Source organism: Octodon degus, unplaced genomic scaffold, assembly GCF_000260255.1.
Source record: "Octodon degus isolate 3935 unplaced genomic scaffold, OctDeg1.0 scaffold00301, whole genome shotgun sequence".
In the NCBI taxonomy this organism is placed as follows: Eukaryota; Metazoa; Chordata; class Mammalia; order Rodentia; family Octodontidae; genus Octodon; species Octodon degus.
In genome coordinates this window covers 589808-609441 of record NW_004524877.1, presented here as the reverse complement: position 1 = coordinate 609441, position 19634 = coordinate 589808, and the positions used below count along the sequence as shown (strand labels likewise).

The 19634-nt window shown below is 35.8% G+C and overlaps 1 protein-coding gene and 1 pseudogene across 1 annotated transcript in view; one reads left to right on the top strand and one right to left on the bottom strand.

The window, feature by feature from the left end:
• The window catches only part of Abcb7 (ATP binding cassette subfamily B member 7), a 272876-nt gene that overhangs the window by 217048 nt on the left and 36194 nt on the right, over window positions 1–19634 (top strand). Inside the window, exons 7-14 of the mRNA XM_004647313.3 lie at window positions 2248–2336; window positions 2428–2515; window positions 4037–4211; window positions 5029–5186; window positions 5749–5912; window positions 6066–6195; window positions 13685–13856; window positions 17614–17717. Coding sequence (XP_004647370.1) covers window positions 2248–2336; window positions 2428–2515; window positions 4037–4211; window positions 5029–5186; window positions 5749–5912; window positions 6066–6195; window positions 13685–13856; window positions 17614–17717 — 1080 coding nt within the window. The remainder of the gene's footprint in view (window positions 1–2247; window positions 2337–2427; window positions 2516–4036; window positions 4212–5028; window positions 5187–5748; window positions 5913–6065; window positions 6196–13684; window positions 13857–17613; window positions 17718–19634) is intronic.
• LOC105741119 lies at window positions 15125–15777 on the bottom strand (annotated as a pseudogene).

Here is a 19634-nt window from a genome sequence, read left to right as displayed (position 1 = left end):
TCACATTGTTCATCTTTGCATCATCTTGCAGGCGATAGATTATTCTTTCCTGTCTCCTTGTTGTTTTTAAGAGATCCGTTCTTACCTTTTTGCTAGCTGCATCAGCATCTTCAAGATCTGTAACTCTGTCTTCACTTTCACTTAAACGGTTTTGTAAGTTTGTGATTGAGATTTTAATTTCCTCTATATCTCTTTGACCCCGCTTCATGGGATCTATTTCTTTCCTGTATTGCTCATTCAAGGAATCCATCATTTTTCTATTCATCTCTATTTTTTTAATCAATGTCTTCTTTAGAAGCAGTTATAAAGTCTTTTACTGCAGTGTTTTTTTCAGATTGGGTTTCCTCCCTATGTTTCTGTAGTTGCTTCTCTAGTTCAGATGCTATGAGTTCTGAGTATTCTTTTTTTTATTTCAGTAAACAATTGCACTCTGAGTTCCTCTATAACTTTCTTGTATTGCTTATTTACTATCGTCGCTGTTAATTCATGCATTTGAGCCGAGCTAGTGTCCTCTACACTTGTTCTTGGTGGGCCTTAGGTTTCCTCCGTATGTTTCTGCATTTGATTCTTTACTGCAGATGTTATTAATTCAGTGATTTCTTTTTTTGTTTCCAAGCTGAGTTTCTGTATACCTCTCTGCAGCTGTTTCTTTATTTCAGAAGCCGTTGATTCACAGCTTTCAGGTGTGTGATTCCCAATTTGTTCTGTGTTAGTGTCCTCTGCACTTGTTACAGGTGGGCTTGGGTTCTGGGGTTGCCTTTTGTTCCTCCTCGACATGTTGTGTAGCACTGTCTTCTGACCTTTGTTGTAGATCTTCATTGGTTTTATAACCTTTGCATATTGTAGTTCAGGTTCAGATCTACAGAGTTTGGATTTTTCCAGCTGTACCTGTTTTGAGTCTGGCTGCTGTGCTGAACTCCTTCCTGCTGCTGCCCTTAGGGGTGATCCTGTTATGCCCCTCTGGCAAGATTTTATGCTCCTGGACTAGCTGGGTGATTGTATCCGCTGCACTCTCTGCAGTTATTTCACTTGCATCCCATGGGGGGTCTCACCCAAGCTGCCCCTGTGCTGGGACCAATAATAGGTCCAGCTGGCACAGGGTAGCTGGAAGTTCTCCCACACACTCACTGGGCCTGGGTATTACTGGCTCTGGGGGTTCCCAGAACGGGGCAGAAATTATTACTTGGTGGGTGGGGTGGGGAAGTGCTATGGAGTGGTGGGCGTGTCCCACGGGGGGAGGTGGTAGAATAGGGTCTCACTCATGCTGTGCCTGGGCAGGGACCAGTAGTATGTCCTGCTGGTGCAGGGTAGCTGGGAGCTCTCCTACATACTCACTGGGCCTGGGCTAGGACTGGGTCTGGTGATTCCTGGATCGCGACATAAATTCCGATTCAGCGGGCGGTTGTGGGGAGGTGCTAGGAAGTGTTGGGGGGCATCCCAATGGGGTGGAAGAGGGCCTCACCCACGCTGCTCCTGGGCTGGGAACAGTACTCGGCCCCGCTGGCGCAGGGTAGCTGGAAGCTCTCCCACACCCTCACCGGGCCTGGGCTAGGACTGGGTCTGGGAGTTTCTGGAAGGTGGCAGAAATTCCTACTCAGTGGGTGGGGTGAGGAAGGTGCTGCGGAGTGGTGGGGGGCATGTCAATGGAGTGGAAGAGGGTCTCACCCAGGCTTCGCCTGGGCTGGGACCCGTAGTAGGTCCCGGTGGTGCAGGGTAGCCGGAAGCTCTCTCTATTAACCACTTTTGAGCAGTTTTATTTTTTATAGTTAAAAAGCGTGACAGGGGCTGGTGAGATGGCTCAGTGGTCTAAAGCACCTACCTTGAACAAGCTAAGCTAAGCAAAGCACAGGGACCGCGGTTCAATCCCCCAGCACCACAAGCCAACCAGCCTCGCCCCCTAGTGGGCTGAGCTGGCCACACACACAGACACACACAGACACACACACACACAAATTAAAAAAAAAAAATAAAAAATAAAAAGCATGACATATATACTTCTCATTCTTCCTCAGCCTATTGTCCTATTTAAGTAATTGTATCTGATAGTGGTATACATGTGGCAAGTACAGGTTAACTTTCTTATGATGTTATTTAAAGTAGACTAAGGCATTTGACTTTCATCCATTATTGACATACCTGATTTCTAACCATCATATTAATACTTTTGACCAGTATTTGTTATTGTGTATTTTAACTTGTTTGACAAGAATAGCAACTTTTTCTTATTTCTTCGATTTCTTTTTCCAGTATTACAAATGCGGTACCCAGTTTGCACTTGTAACCCTGGGAACTCTTGGTGCATACACAGCATTCACAGTAGCAGTCACACGGTGGAGGTATGGTATTTTCAATAGCCAGTTGAAGTTTGGAAATTAGTTATACTTTTATAGCATACATTTAATGCCTGTACAAATCTTTGTCTTACAGAACTAGATTTAGAATAGAAATGAACAAAGCAGATAATGATGCGGGTAATGCTGCTATAGACTCACTGCTGAATTATGAAACTGTAAAGGTAATACATTTCATTATATTTTCTTGTGCTTTTCAGACATCAGTAAGAATTGTTCTGCCATTTAACTTAATAGGTGCTGTAAATTAACATGTTCATATTAGGATACTATCTTTAGATATTGTGTAATTGCACTACTTTGCTTTTCTTTTCCCTAGAAATTACCTTGTCTTCTCAGTTTTTGTTTAACAACATCAAAATTTTAAGTTCTGAATTTTTTTTTAATTTTTTATTTTTTTCCCATTTTATTGATAAACAAATAGCAATGAGACAGTTTCAAATCAAATTGATAGGACAGTTTCAATAATTGACACATTCATACATTCTTCCTAATGGTTAATTGCTGTACAAGATGCAGACATGATATCGTATTTACAAACACCATTAGAACAAATCCCTTTATTCATTAAGAGAATGTAACTATATATCTATCCTAACCACTTTGAATACACAGATACAAAATGGACATTCATCTGTACACCCTTTTTTTGTTATTTATAAGAAATCATAAATACATTGTTAACTTCTTGACTCAGGAAGAATATTAATCTGATCAAACTGACAGGTGAGTTTTTGATCCTCTTTCTATCCCTGAGTGCCTAGCAGAGTGCTTTTCATTAATTCTTTCATCTCTGTGTTCATTTTTCCGTTTTTCGAATAGTTATTGAATTCTTATTTGCAAAGTACTGTACCAGTTACTCTGAGGGGCAAGGGTGTTAAAAAATAAAGATAACCTTGTAATGACTGCCCTCTGAATCTTATGTACTACAGGAGTTAAAGTAAATATGAAGATGACTGAGCAAGATGAATTAAAAGAGTGAGTAGAGTGAGAGAACTGCTAGCCAAATCTCAGGGAATTGTGAAATAGTTTTGTGAAAGAAATATCATGGAGGGCAAGCCAGATAGTTCAGCAGATTAAAGTACCTGCTTAGGCAGAAGCAGGGAATGGGGTTTGATCCCCAGCATGCCATTCTGGCTCCATCCCCAGAATGTGCCGAGACAGGGATTGAGACTTTGCGCCTGTAATCACAGCTCTTGGGAAGCTGAAAACAGTATCATTACAAGTCTGATCTATACTAAATTAAAAGAAACAAATGTATCATTGAAAGACTTTTTTAGATCTAGGTTAAAATTAGCTAGAAATTCAGTAAATGGTTTTGGCTGAGATAGCTCAGTGGTCTAAAGTACCTGCTTAGGCAAGTGCAGGGATCTCGGTTCTATCCCTGGCACCATGTGCTGGGCCAGCCCCATCCCAGGGCGGCCTGAGCTAGATACAAAAAAAAAGAATAAAGTAAATGTTTATTAGATGAATTTTGTGGTCTTTTCAAATATAATGAATTACAACAAACTGCCAGAAGTACCATATTTCAATATAATGAAAATCAGTTTTTAGAATCAAATCTCCACTACAGAATGTAGCCATATATAAAGCTTGATAAAAACGTATACTAATCACTTTAAAGAATACATTTCAATTATACTTGTCCATAGTTCCTATTCTTACATAATTGTATACTTTTGTAGTATTTTAACAATGAAAACTATGAAGCACAGAGATACGATGCATTTTTGAAGACATATGAGGCTGCATCACTGAAAAGTACCTCTACTCTGGCTATGCTGAACTTTGGCCAAAGTGCTATTTTCAGTGTTGGTTTAACAGCTATAATGGTGCTTGCCAGTCACGGAATTATGGCAGGTAATGGACTGTGATTATCACATTGCTGTATGTACTTTTAACTTTTACAAATAAAGATTAATAAAAGGAATATATATGTTATTTATATTTATTAGAGTGTTCAGTTAACTGCTGTAGCATTTTTTAAGTGTTTTCCTTTTTGTGTCAGAATGTGTTTTACTGATTGTTTTGTAGGTCTACAAAGCGCAACTCTTTTTTAACATCTAGTATCTCTAATTTCTGTTCTAGATCTAAAAAGCAGTGCCATTAATTTAGTGTTCAGTCTAAAAGACTAATGTAAAAGCTGTCTTTTTTTCTGGAATTAGCAATGATCTAATAATCTTTCTTCAGTTTTTCATTTGTATAGCACTTCAGCAGTAAATAATACCCATGCCTCTTTTTTCAACACCCCCCCCACTCATTTAGAGCTTATTCACTTACTGAAACATTAGTAATGAAGTTTTCATTATCAGGCATTATAACCATTTGCTGAAATGTTTTAAATATATACTATTATAAAAAAATTTTCATTTTATGTTACAAAGAAACTATGGTCTACATTTTAGGGAAGAATGGACAGATTTTGAATCCTTGCATTTCTCTCACTTAAAGCATTCTTTGTATGTTATAATGTACAGGTGGACTTTTTCCACTTGGCTTAACATATAACCAAGATCCTTGCATTACCTAAATTATAGATTCAAATACTTATCAGTTGAGTTAGTTTGAACTGGATTTTATGATAATAAGCTATGAAATTCTCTGTGTTCATCTGGGAAAGCTTTTAACATTCATCTAAAATTTCTTTTTTCCCCCCTTCTGCCAATTGCATATTCAGGTGCCCTTACTGTTGGAGACCTAGTTATGGTGAATGGACTGCTTTTTCAACTTTCATTACCACTTAACTTTCTGGGAACTGTGTATAGAGAAACTAGACAAGCACTCATAGATATGAATACTTTGTTTACTCTACTCAAGGTAGACACCCGAATTAAAGTAAGTAATTGATATAGTACCTTTATAAAAGTATGTAAGCACCATTCCATTAATATTGGATCATTCTAGGAATATTTTATATCATCATGTTAGTAGACTAATTTCTCTTACAGGAATTGAGGCTTTTGTATGTATTGAAGCTGTTATAGCTTTGACCTTTAAAAATTGCAATCTTAGCAAAAAATGTTCTTCCCAGAAATTACATTTTGTTCAATAATTTGTACTCATTCTGGATTTACTTTTGCTAATAGTGGTATGAAATATATGATTGCCTCTCCTCACATCTTCCACTGTATACTCCCCTGGTCATCATCCCTCCTCTCACCCTCCACTAAATGTTCTCAGTAATCTAAAAGCACTCATGATTTTTACCTCAGCAGTGAAGATGAGGGGAAAATAGTCTTTATAAATATGCTTGGCGGTGTGTATATACTCCACTTGTATGAACTCCTTCCTTTCCCGTTGTTTTCCTTTTTCTCTCTCTCTCTGAAAAAATTGTCTATGTAGTTATAATCAATGTACTGTGTAAAGTAGTGATTTTCTTCTTTCTTTTCCCTGCTAGGACAAAGCAATGACATCTCCCCTTCAAATCACACCACAGACAGCTACAATAGCATTTGATAATGTGCATTTTGAATACATTGAAGGACAAAAAGTCCTTAGTGGATTATCTTTTGAAGTCCCTGCAGGAAAGAAAGTGGCCATCGTAGGTGGTAGTGGATCAGGGTGGGTAATTTAGTCATTTATACAATTCTACATTCTTGATCAATAATTCTGAATGTGATTTTTTTATCCTAATGCATTGATTACTATGCTTTAAAATGGGAGTTCTTTAATGCCAATAGGAGCTAAATAACCTTTCCTAATCTCCAATTTCAGGAAAAGCACAATAGTGAGGCTGTTGTTTCGCTTCTATGAGCCTCAAAAAGGTAGTATTTACCTTGCTGGTCAAAATATACAAGAAGTGAGCCTGGAAAGCCTTCGGAGGGCAGTGGGAGTGGTACCTCAGGTATTTAAAAACAGAAAAATATAAGTTTTGGAAGATTTATTGGATTGGGAGATATGTAACTAGAATAATTTTAATCTAAGGAATTAGCATATGCTAATGTTAATAAAGTGGGTAGTGATAGGGCCCATAGGTAAAGTTCTTTCACAAAAAGAACTTTTAAAAGGGAGAAGGAAAAAAAAAAACTTGAATGGAAAATCTGTATAGTAGAAAAATTTCTAAGCTGTAGAATGATAGCATAATAGAGTCCAACAGACCTGGATTCTAAACCAAGCTTTAATACTTAGAAGTTCTATGGCCTTGGCCATCAGTTTCCTTGTCTCTAAAACTGAAATACCATTTACTTTATGGGATAAGGTTTTTATTGCAGATCAGAGTTAGTATATATAAAGTGCCAAGCACAATATCATGTAAACAACAACTGTTATTGTGATTTTGAAGAGCTTTTGACATAGTGAATTTAGAATTATGAACTAGTTTGACTTCTGTCCTCAAGTTTGTATGCCTTTTTCACCACTTTGCCCTCAGTACCAAGCATACTGTCTGACCCACAGTAATCATTTAGTATTTGCCAGGTACCTTCATGTATGTGTGTTGGGGAGGGGGTAAATCAAAGAACTGAGAAGATAGAAGTAGATGGCCTTATAGCAAATTATATTTTCTTTTACTGTAAGGTTATAGTGACCTTGAAATTAGTTGCAGTTAGTATTTATTAGAAAGTTGATTACTAAATCAAATACCTGGGTAAACAGACAAAAATAGTGGGGAAAGAGAAAGAGAGAGACTATGAGAAAGTGATTGGACAGGGATACATTGCTTTTAAAAGATCTCCAGCATAAGTACTCTGTCTCTTGTCTTTTCACTGAGAATCTCAAATTTTAGTGGCCAAGAGTCACCTAGGGAATTTATTGAAATTCCAATTCTTATTCAGACACTCTAGTTCTGATTATGGGGGCCAATGTGCCACCCAGAAACCTGCATTTTGAATCTATATCCTAGGTGATTCTAATAGATGGTTTGTAGTGTATATGTTACGAAATACTGACCTAAACTATTTGTCAGGTAAACTAGATTATGAACTATGACAGGGCTAAAATCATCATTCATATAATTAGATTCCTGTCATTCTCTTGAGTGCTGGAATGATTACTCTCATCCCTTAGAAAAGTAAAAACTTTATTCACAAAGGAATATTATGTAAGATCAATAAACAAAAGATACTCAACCTCACTGGAGACCTTACCAATATATATGGAAAACAATATGACCATATTTTACCTGTGAGATTCATAAAGATTTTGAAATTCAAAATATCCAGCTTGGGCAAAGCTGTATAAAATTGAAAACGTATTGTTTTGTTAGTGGAATTACATAGTTTTTATTGGTAAGAAAATTGGGAATATATATGAAGTGTCTGAGAAATATTCATACTCATTGTTTTGGTAATTCTACCTCTAGGAAATTTTAATGAGGAATTAATGAAATATGCACAACTTTGTATATATAATCTCACCATTACTTATAGTAAAGGTTGAAAATATTAATGTTCAAAATGTAACAAGATGGCTAAAACATCGCAGTAGCAAATATCACACAGCCACTTAAAATACTATGTTAAGGGTATTGAGTGTCATGAATAATATGCAGGTTTAAGTTTATTGAAAAAGAAGACATCAAATAAAATATCCCAATTTTAATAGTAGATTAATACTTTTGCTAGTAGAGATAAAAGATAAATGTGCCAAAATGCAGCTTTTGCTGCAAGCTGTGATTATAAATTATTTCACTTTTTAAATTTATAAATTGTACATATTTAAGGTATACACTATGATTTTACAAGATGCCTATAAATAGTGAAGTGAGGAGGGTGAGTCAAGAGGCTCACAATTTACAGCATAGCCTGGACAAATTAATAACTTAGCAAGATACACTAAAAATATGGTTGGGGATATAGTTCAGTGCAAAAGCCCTGCGTTCAATCCCCAATACCTCATCCTCAAGTTCTTTTCAGTATTAGTTACTGTACAGCAGTAATATATTCATCATCTCAGATAGTTACCCAGTTTTTTGTGTGATAGCTAAAGTATCATTGAGCAAGTAATGAAAGTCCAATATTTAGTTTTTATTTTAGTTTTATATTTTAAAATTTTTCAGTTAGAATTTAACTATTTTCAGAAATTAGTGTATTTTAACATAGTATACTACATTAGAATAATATAATCAACTTTCTGTATTTTAAGTATAATATCAAAATTCTAAACAAATATGAGAAATCATTTTCAACCTTAATAATTAGAGAAATACTACTTTAAGCAACATATTTTACCTCTAAAAGTAGCAACACATAAAAGTTACTAATATCCAGAGGTTCTGAAGGTATGGGAAACTGGCAACCTCAGACATTACTAAATGGGTTATATTCATACTCTGCTGTTCTTTATGGAAGACAGCCGGGAAGTATCCAGGGATAAATGTGTATTTGCTTTTTGACCCATCAGTCTACTTTTAGGAATTGTTCTTGCAAAAAAAAAATACATAGATTTACATTTCACATATGTGATGTTTTATTCCAATTTGATACTAGCAAGAATGTGTTAATTACAGTAATGTTGATTAATAGGGGAGTGGATAAATTGATATATCTATAATATGAAATATAAAAGTGTTAAAAAGAACTAAGTGTTTTTCTGTTACTTACATGGACAATCTCCAAAATATATTAAGTGGAAATAGCAATTTGCAAAAAGATAACATGTATAGAATGTACCCATTGTTTCAGGTGAAAAAAGTATATATTTAGGAATACAGTGGATTTTTGGGTGTCTTCTTTGTAGAGTTTAAATTCATTCATAAATAATGATAATTTAACTTCTCTTCCTGTCCTTATTCTGTTTATTTCTTTCTCTTGTTTGATTGCTCTGGCTAAAATTTCCAGAATTATGTTGAATAAGAGTGGAGACAGTGGACATCCTTGCCTTGTTCCTGATTTTAAAGTGACAGCTTTCAGTTTTTGTCCATTTAGCATGATGTTGACTGTTGATTTGTCACTGTTGACTTTTATCAGATTGAGATAAGGACCATCTGTTCTGATTTTCTTTAGGGTATTTATCATGAAGGGGTGCTGGACTTTATGAAAAACTTTTTCTGCATCTATTGAAATGATCCAGTGATTTTTGTCCTTGGCTCTGTTAATATGGTGTATTATATTTGTAGATTTATATATGTTCAACCATCCCTGCTTCCCTGGGATGAATACATCTGGGTCACAGTGCATAATCTTCTTGATGATTTGCTGTATTCTGTTTGCCAGTATCTTATTGAGGATGTTTGCATCTATGTTCTTTAGGGAGATTGGCCTGTAGTTCTCTTTATTAGTTGGGTCTTTGTCTGGCTTTCACATCAGGGTAATGGCTGCTTCCAGGAATAAATTTTGGAGCATTGCATCTTTTTGCTTTTCATTAAAGAATTTGTGAAGTAGTGGTATTAGGTCTTCTCTAATTTTCTTGTAGAATTCAGCAGTGAATCGGTCAGGGCTTCGGCTTTTCTTTATTGGTAGGTTTTTAATTATATGTTCAATTTCATTGATTTACGGGGCCGGGGAGATGGCTCAGTGGAATAAGCACTTGCCTGGCAAGTGCAAAGGTCTGAGTTCAAATCCCTGGGTTCCACTAAATAAATAAATTTATGTAGGATTTTTATATCTTCTTGAGTCAGCTTTGGTAATTCATGTGTAATCTAGGAATCTGTACTTCTGCATTTTCTTATTAGAATATAAATTCTCAAAGTAAGTATAGATGATAATCTGGATTTCTGCAGGATCTGCTGTGATTTCACCCCTTTCATTTCTAATTGCGTAGATTTGAGTCTTTCCTTTTTTTGAATAAGTTTGGCTAAAGATTTGTCAATTTTATTTGATCTTTGAAAAAACTTAACTCTTCCATTCATTGATTCTTTGTGTTGTTTTCTTAGTCTCTACATCGATTTCTGCTCTAATCTTTATAATTTCCTCCCTTGTAGGAGCTTTGGGTTTGGCCTGCTCTCTGTTTTCTGGAATTTGAGGTTGAACAATTAGTTGTTCATGTGTACTTGCTCTGTTTTCCTGATATGATGTTCAGTGCTCTGATCTTTATAGTTGGGACTGCTTTCACTGTGTCACATAAGTTTCATATATTGTACTGTCACTATCATTTAATTGTAGAAACTGTATAATTTCTCCTTTAATTTCATTTTCACCAATTGGTTGTTCAGGAGAGTGTTATTTACTTTCCATGTGCTTATGAAATTATTATTCTTTCTTTTGTGGTTGATTTCCAGTTTCATTGCACTATCGTTGGATAATATGCATCAGATATTTTCACTTCCTTTGCATTTACTTTATCATATTCTATGAGTTAGTATGTGGTCTGTTTTGGAGATTATCTCAATGTGCAGCTGAGAAGAAAGTGTAGGTGTTGTGGAGTGGAACACTCTGTAGACATCTACTAAGTCATTTGTACAAAAGTTTGGTTCAATTCTAATACTTCATTGTTGATTTTTTTGTCTAGTTGATCTGTCTTTTTGTGACAGTGGGGTATTTAGATCCCCTGATGCAATTGCATTAGTGCTTATTTAATTGTTTATGTCCATTAATATTTGTTTTATATAGATGAATACACTGGTATTTGTTGTGTATATATTTATGATTGTTACTCTCTTCTTGAATTGTTCCCTTCACTATGATGCAGTGATTTTCTTTGCCTTTCTTAATCAGTTTGGCTTGAAATTCACTTTATCTGAAAATAGAATAGATAGCTACTTCTGCTTTTTTCTGGTTCCTATTGCATGAAGTATTGGTTTGTACTCTTTACCTTTCAATCTATGAATTTCTTTTTGAGTTAAATGTGTTTCTTATAAGCAGCATATTGTCAGATCTTGCTTCTTGATCCATTCTGCCAGTCTATATCTTTTGTTTGGTGAATTGACAATGTTAACACTGATGGTTGTAACTGATATATATTGATTTATCCTTGTTATGTTATTTTCCTGTTGTTGGCTCCTTTTTCTCCCTTCTGTTTGTTGGCCTTTCCTAGTAGATTCCTTTTGTTGGAGTTCATGGAATTGTGGCCCTTGTTATCTCTTTCTAGAATGTCTTTCAGAACATTTTGAGATGGTAGATTGATGCTCATAAATTTCTTTAGGTGTTTTTTTTTTTTTTTTGCCGTGGATGTATCTTATTTCTCCATCAATTTTGGAGGATAGTTTACAGGTTACATCAGCCTGGATTGAAGGTTGTTTTCCTTTAATGCTTGAAGTACCTTAGTCCAAAATCTTGTTCACTTGAGGGTTTGTGATAAGAAGTCAACTGAGATTCTGATGGGCTTTCCTTTACAGGTTATCTGTTTCTTTTCCCTGACAGCTTTTAATATTGTATTGTTGTGTTGATTTTTCTGGAGTCTGCACTATGATATGCCAGCTATAGATTTTTTATTCTGGCTAATTAAAATTCTATATGCCTCACTTATGTGTATGTCAAATTCTTTTTCCCTACCTGGAAAGTTGTCTGCCATGACATCTATGAACAATTTTTATATCATTATATCATTTATGCTATTTCTTGCTTTTTTTTAGTGGCTCAAGTCTACCATTAAGTTATTCTTTGTGTCATCTAGCAGCTGTTCAATTGATTTCTCATGGTTCATTGCTATTTTTAAGAAATCTTTCTGTTAATGATCACTAATCATAAGCTTGTCTTCTATATCTGAGATTCTGTCCTCATGTTGGCTCATTCTCCTATGTATATATTTTTTTTTACTTTTTAAAGAGAATACAAAATAGAATTAAAAACAGAAAAAAAATGACAAGCGATTCAGAATTTTGCTTAACAAAGTAATATGAATTTCACAGTATTTGTTGTAATACATAGTGTTGTCTTCCAACTAGTTATTCATATTACCAGATATATCAGACCTGCATGTGTATCATCATATTGTCTCCTTAGTGTGAGAACCTGAAAGAAAAAAATGGAATCTGAAGCATACAGTAGATACTGGGAAAGGGAAATGAACTTACTCAAAAGGAAAGAGTTACTGAGTTTGAGAAGAAGAGATAAGAGAGAGTGGGGGAAAGAGATTTGTCTATGTATGTAAGCACGATGGTTTGAACAGCTGTTCTGTACGTTATGGAAACGAGCAGAAAATACTTGTTTTGTTGCCTTTTTCAATTGTTTGTACTTTTTCTCTCCTTAATTTCTTGTACATTTCTTTCGTTCTTCCAATTTTACATGTTCCTTTGTATATTTTAAATTGAATTTTTCTTTTCCTAGATTATATGTTTGAATCTATTTTATGGATGTCATTTCATTCATGGTTTCTGTTATTTTCTTAAACTTCTCTATTTTTTTATCTGTATCTGCTCTAGAGTCACTGAGCATGGTTTTTATTGTGTCAGTTCTCTTAGAAATTATTTCTGATTTGACTTTTTCTAGAACCTCATTCAATTACTATTGTTACTACTTCCATGAAGTCAAGTGGGTAGCTTTTCGTTGTCCCACTTCATTGCCCCCTGGGTTTGCCTTTGGATATCTGCAGTTGCTTCTTATTAGTCTGTAATTTTCTTCTGTTTTTTTTAAAAGTTTAATTCCTGGCTTGATGTTTGTAAACTGCCTAGGCTGAGTTGCTTTATTGCCAGTATTTAGAACCCTTACCTTTAGGAAATGAATACATCTCCAGTGTGTTGTCTATGTATGGCTGGTCTGTGGTTTTTGAGTCTGTTGCAATATGCTATCTCTTCAGTTTGTTGGAGATGAGAAGTTACTGCCTACTTGGCCCAGTCCGTGGTTCTTTGGCACTGTCCCTTAGTATTTTCTGTGAACCTTAGTCAAGCTCAGTCTTGGTGTACCAGGAAGAACAGCTGGTTAGAACAATTAATTATGTCATTTTTGCCTAAAATGGTACCATTAGCAATAAACATTATCATCAAACAGGGCAAAAAAATGATAAACTGTAGTATCCATTAATTTGACACCTTTAACTATAGGTATTAGATTTATGGTTATATAACAAAATCTTAAAACAGAAAATTCTATGCAGTATATAAGTCCTTAGTATATCATTGTTACCCTCAGGGGTTGAAATTTATAAAAGGTTAGGGAAAAGTAGAGAAGTAGAAGAGGTAGAGATTAGAAATAAGGCTGGAGAACAAAGGGGAATCTTGCTAACTTTGGAAAACTGATGCAGAAGACAGCAGGAAAAGAGAAGGAAGAAATAAAAGGAAGAACAGAACAACCACAAACCACATTCACATTCATAAAAACATGGTTAGGCATATAAATGCATAGAGAATGTAATTGCACACAGCAAAGTATTCATGATGACTAGTTCTGGGAAAGCAAATGGAATTATAGGGATGAGGGTGATAAGGGCTGCTGGTTTTTGTTTTTATGCCTTTATATCTTTATGATTGTTCACATTTTTGTAATGAACTTACATATATGTGTGTGTGTATAAAATTTCAGGATGCTGTCCTCTTCCATAATACTATTTATTATAACCTGTTATATGGAAACATTAGTGCTTCACCTGAGGAAGTGCATGCAGTGGCAAAATTAGCTGGACTTCATGATGCAATTCTCCGAATGCCACATGGATATGACACCCAAGTCGGGGAACGAGGACTCAAGCTTTCAGGTGATCCAAAGTTTCAGTTCTCCCTCCCACTCCTATACTCCCTTCAGAGTAATTTGTTGAAGTTATTTATATTATTGATATAAGTCTAGTTAGATCAGTTTAATTTATAAGTAGTGATCTTCATATTGAAAGAAAGCCAAGATTATTACTTATTTGAGAAAGTAAGTATAAGGAAAAGTAATTTCATAATGAGTAGTGTATCTCTCATAATTTACTAGGGGATATTTAAATACTTTAGTCCTCTTGTACTTGATCCTTTTCTCTTTTTTTTGCTCGTGGTTTCCTGATAAAGGAAATTTAGGGGTTTTATCTTCCTACTTAAGTGTTTATGAGACTGCTAGGCTAACAATAAATGACTCTAAAATGATTTTGTAGTTTTTAGAAGTTCATAAGTGTTTCTTTTCCCCAAATGATTTCAATTCTTAGGGGATATTGATATATAATGCTTTAAAGTATGTAGTGATGAGTTTATACAAATACAGTACATCCTCTACTTATTTTCGTCTCTCTCATTTAGGGAGGAAATACATAGATTAAGGGTACAGATAAGGCAAAAACAATAAAGAATACCCTGCATAAATTTTAATGAGTTCCAATTCTTTTCTTTATATAACAACTATATATACTCAGAAAACTCATTAGATACATATTATATACAGGCTGCCTTGCTAAATTACTTTTTATTGTGAAAATACATTTTAATACAAGTTTTGAACATTAGTATTGCATTTATAAAATGTTTACAGTGATATTTACAATCTTATCTTCCTTAATGTCATTGTTGTGGACAAAGATGACCATATACATGTAGCTAGGTACAGTCTCTTCTAATACAAAGCCTATAACTACGTAGAAAAAGGGTAAGAGTTAAAAGACTACTGTGAAGATCATGGTAAACTCAAATTCCTACAAGTTTTTGGGGTGTTAAAAATACAGGTTTATCAGGGCTGAAGAGGTAAGTGTGTGGACCCCCGTTTACACTGCAGCTCCGTTACTCTTCTGGCTTGCCCTTGAAGTGGGTAACAAGCCTGCCCAGGCCAAAGCATGGCAGCACCAGTCCACAGCAGCTGCTGTAACTTCACAGCAGTCTTATCTATTCAAAGCTCATGACCTACGAATCATTTACATGACTATCAGCTGATCTAATGATGGTTGAGAAACTCTCATGCAGGTGTCTGAGGCCTGGGCTCATGAGTTCTCTGGTGAGGATAGCCTCTGCAGGGTAGATCTGTGGTTGGCCCAGAAGCCTCAGTATGATACTAGGGTCGATGAGAACAGTGATGAGCAGCTCTATGGCAAGCCACTGGATAGTTCTGCTCCTAATGGTCTCCCTGGAAACTGCAGTCTTTACCTATGATATAAGATGCAGGATCAAACTGATTTTGGGGGCTAGACAGAGTGGCAGTGAGCCAGATCAACGCTGCACTCTTCTCACTATACCCGTCCTGGATAAAGCCCCTGATCTGAGCATAGTAGGGCTTTCAATCTTAGTCATCAATCACAGAAACAACATCACCAATTTGGTAATACACTCCCTTGTAGAAGATAGATTCTGCAGTGATGATGGTGGAAACAGACTCAGGAGCTTTGATGGGATTTTTCAGTTTAAAAATATGTCTTTTCCTTTGGTGGAAACCTTTTCTGCAGCTGGAGCAGATTTGTACTTCGTGTTTCTGAGCATCGCAAACCATAAATTTCCTGCCTACTCTGCTTGTCCCACCCCCCCAACCCCTTGCTCTGCTTAGGCACGGCCAAGGTGCTGGCGAAAGTCGCCAAGCTGAAGCCGCCTCCAACGCCGCAACCCCCAGTCCCACCGGCCGCCGCGTCCCCTGCAGTGGTGGCCGAGGATCTCGCCCTGCTGGCCTTTCTTCCACATGGAGGATGATGTGGTACTGCAGGTGGGCTTCAGGCCCAGCAGCATGGTGGCCAGCCTGGGCGGCCCTCAGAGAAGCAGCAACATGGGAATGGCGGCCTCCCTCCCCAGCTGGTAAAGAGAACAGTGAGGCCTTGGGCAAGGACAGCCATGCAGTGATCCGCAGTGCCCCTACGGCCTGCGGGGGCTAAATTATTTAAGAGTTAAGAAGAGTAAACATGCCTGATAACAACTTTAGTTTTATTTAACCAGAAATGATTTTAGACCTGTAGGAGTTCCAGTGATTAAAAACTGAAATTTTTTGTCGTTTGGAATTTTCTTTATTTCATTAATTTTTTTGCTGTTTATTAAGGTGTAACTGTTCCTAAATGTTTATTTCTGTATTTAGGAATCCATTGTACTACAAATCAGATCAGATCCAGTCCAGCTGTTGAAACTTCCTCTCTGACCTTGAACAAATCATTTAACCTTTCTGGGCTTCTGCTTCCTTTTAGTTTTTAACAATCTTTCATGCTAGAATCCTGTAACACATACCTGCGGAGAAGTAAGAAATATCTAGTACGTGCATTTAATTTTGAAGAATACTGTGAAAATACTAGCTTTCTATTAGTAAGCACCCTTTAAAATCTGGCTGGATAATAATTTTTTTTTTCAGAACCGGGGATTGAACTCAGGCCCTTGTGCTTGCCAGGGAAGTGCTTATTCTACTGAGCCATCTCCCCGGCCCCAATAATTTTTAGTTGTTTTTTTTGTTGTTGTTGTTTTGCCCCAAATGCCTTCAGTGCGTGATTGGCTGACTTGAGTTGTGGGGATCGAACCACAGCAACCTGAGCCTGACTGCTTTGTTGAAGCAGCCACTTAAAGAACTGAGCTAAGGGGCAGGCCCCCAAAGGCAGAAGGTTTTTTTTTTTAATAATTTTTAATTGTAAGATGTAAAGTTAAATATTTATAGTTTCTGGCTGTAAGAATAAAGTTCTGGCATTTGGGGTTGTAATGAATTTGGTTTTGCTGATTTTCAAATATTGACTTTTATCTGAGAAAGCTGTTCCTCTAGACTTCTGTGATATAAGTTAATCTATATAATCATATTTCTGATGAGAACTATCACAGTTATTACCTCCCCTCATCTTTATACTTTTCACCTGCTACGAATTCAGATTCACTATTGCATATACATTCAAGCTAATGTATTTTGTAAAGGGTTATCATAAATGAATTTAAACTCTACAACACTGTATAATGAGCACTGATCAGGAATGCAGGTAAATGTTAAATGTTTTACTTGGATAAAGTCAATATAAATACTATAAACAAAATATGTATGATTAAAAAATGTAGTGAATGTTTAAGTTTTTGAAATATCTTACAGCAAAAGATACCTTGCCATTATTTCCCTCAAAATGCTCCTTTCTTGTTTTGAACACACCATCTTGTGTGTTCAAGAACACATTCTTGTTACTTTCTCAAAGTTCTGGCGGTGCTCTTTTGTGAATGTCTTTATTTGCACTTGTAGCTTCCTCAATGTCCCCTGTATTGATTCAACATGTTTACTTCTCTTGGTTATTTTGACTGTAGAAGAACCAGAAGTCACAAGATACAGATCCAGTGGAAGAGGGATGACACATCATAAAGTTTGTTTTTGTTTCAGGTTCTCTTACTGTTACTGGCAGTCTCAGGATTCAGGATCTTACACTTGCCAGGAAGGTGCTTGAACCACTGAGCTATGTCCCCAGAACACCATCAAGTTTTTATGAAACTGCTTTTTCATTGTGTGGCATTTGTCAGCAGTATTCACTGTATTTTGATCTCACCTTGTAAAGACAATTATGAAAGAGAACTCATTTCCCTACTATGTAACTCTAAACTAAAATTTTTCTTTATTAGGCGGAGAAAAGCAAAGAGTGGCAATTGCAAGAGCTATTTTGAAGAATCCCCCGGTCATTGTCTATGATGAAGCCACTTCTTCATTGGATTCAATTACTGAGGAGGTAAAGGATATGAAAAGAATAAAGAGCATTTTAATGTTTATCTTTTTTCCTTGGAAGTTTCAGGAAAATGTCAACATTTATTTGTATTTTAAATGAACTTCAAAAGAAGGTGCTGTAGAACAGAGTATTTAACCTTTGTTTTCCTATCTAGCAAGCATTGATGTTCAGTGCCAGTTTGCATTGAACTAGGTATCATCTTCTGAAGTCTGTTTGTAAACGTCTTTTTCATTTGTTGGCACCTAAAAATATTACTGTTTTACCCTTTCTTGCATCTTGTAAAGCTGTAAAATGCCTAATATGTCAACACCTGAAGAGGACTTTAGTCTTTCTACTATAGCCATTTACATTCACTATTACAAGTCATGTAAGTGATTATGACATCTGTGATACAGTGCACACTATGAAGCATTGCGTTTATCTTGGAACAGCTCCTTGAGATGCAAGTTCAGTATACACAACCATCAGTGCTGGAATCAATTTATTTAATTTTTTATTCATTGTAATGAGAAAAAAGTAAAATAGCAATGAAACAGTTTCAAAACCAGGTTAGTAGGATAGTTACAATAATTAATACATTGCATATTGTTGTCTTCATAGCAGTTATTCAGAAGACAAGATGTAGACATCACATCTTGTCTAAACACTATTAGTACAAACCTTTCTTCTCATTGAACTAAGAGAAAATAGCTGTGTATCTATCCTATCTTGTATATGCATGTATTTTTTTCACTACAAAACAGTTCTTATATCCTCCCCTTTTTTTGTCAGAGATTGGTTTTCCATTGCTGTTAGAGAAGTTGTATTTGGAGAAGTCTTTAAAGGGTATTTTTCATACTCGATGCCAGTCCAAATACTGTAGCTACTTGAATTCAGCAAAATAACCCAGTATAGTCCAGTAGTCCATAGTAGTATTCAGTTACCAGCACATCTTTGTTACCAGTACCAGTTGTTGAATTGAGCCTTTTACAGCTCAGCATATTAATATAGCTTTACTTTTCATACCTGTGGTTACACTTTTCTGCTGTACAGTTAAGACCAAGTTAAAGCAAGACCTATATAACAAAAAAATGTAACTTTAGTGTCTGAAAGTGTCAGTCACATCTCCTCAGGATTTACCCTGGAACTATGTACAGCAGTTTGTAGATCTTTTGTCAGTATCAACCATCTGGATGAGTCACAGCCATTGCTTGACTAATTTGCTCTCTGTGAAAGCCTGAAAGAAGTTTTTCTCTCTAGGTGACTCTCCTTAGGCAAACTATCCATCGTCGATCACTTTTCTCTACGGCCCCATTATGTCCTTGATCAGAAAATTTGGGACAGCACTGAAATACAGGATGTCACAGCACAGATTCTCTTATGTCTTGAGGCTTCACTGACCTTGAAGGGCAATGGCCAAAATATTCGCTATCCTTTTAGCCCATCTATCTTTGTAATTTTGGGTCTGCAAACTTTAATTGTTAAACAACCAGAAGAGAAGCTTACTGATGTTATTAGCCTATAACAAAGGCAGTTAAGCTTAACATCACTATCTGCCTGAATATCACATACCTTAGATATAAATTGGAACTGCTATTTTCGAGCAACCATGGATAATCTGAAATTTAAATTGCTATAGAATGTTAAAAGCAATTACACATTTTTACAGATATGTAGAAATCAAAGCATATTAACATTGTAGCAGAACAGTCCTGCTACATTTTTTTCTTGTCCCTTGTTTACTTTTATTATATTTTTTTATATTTTTATTTTTTTTTAATGTGTAAGAAACTACATTAAAGTACTGAAAGAAAGCAAAAAAACAGATTTGTCCTCTTTAAATTTTATACTTAGTAAACATACCTTTGAAACTAAAAGTAAAATATTTTCCAGTTATACAAACTTGAAATATTCTAGTACATTCACACATAGCATATAACA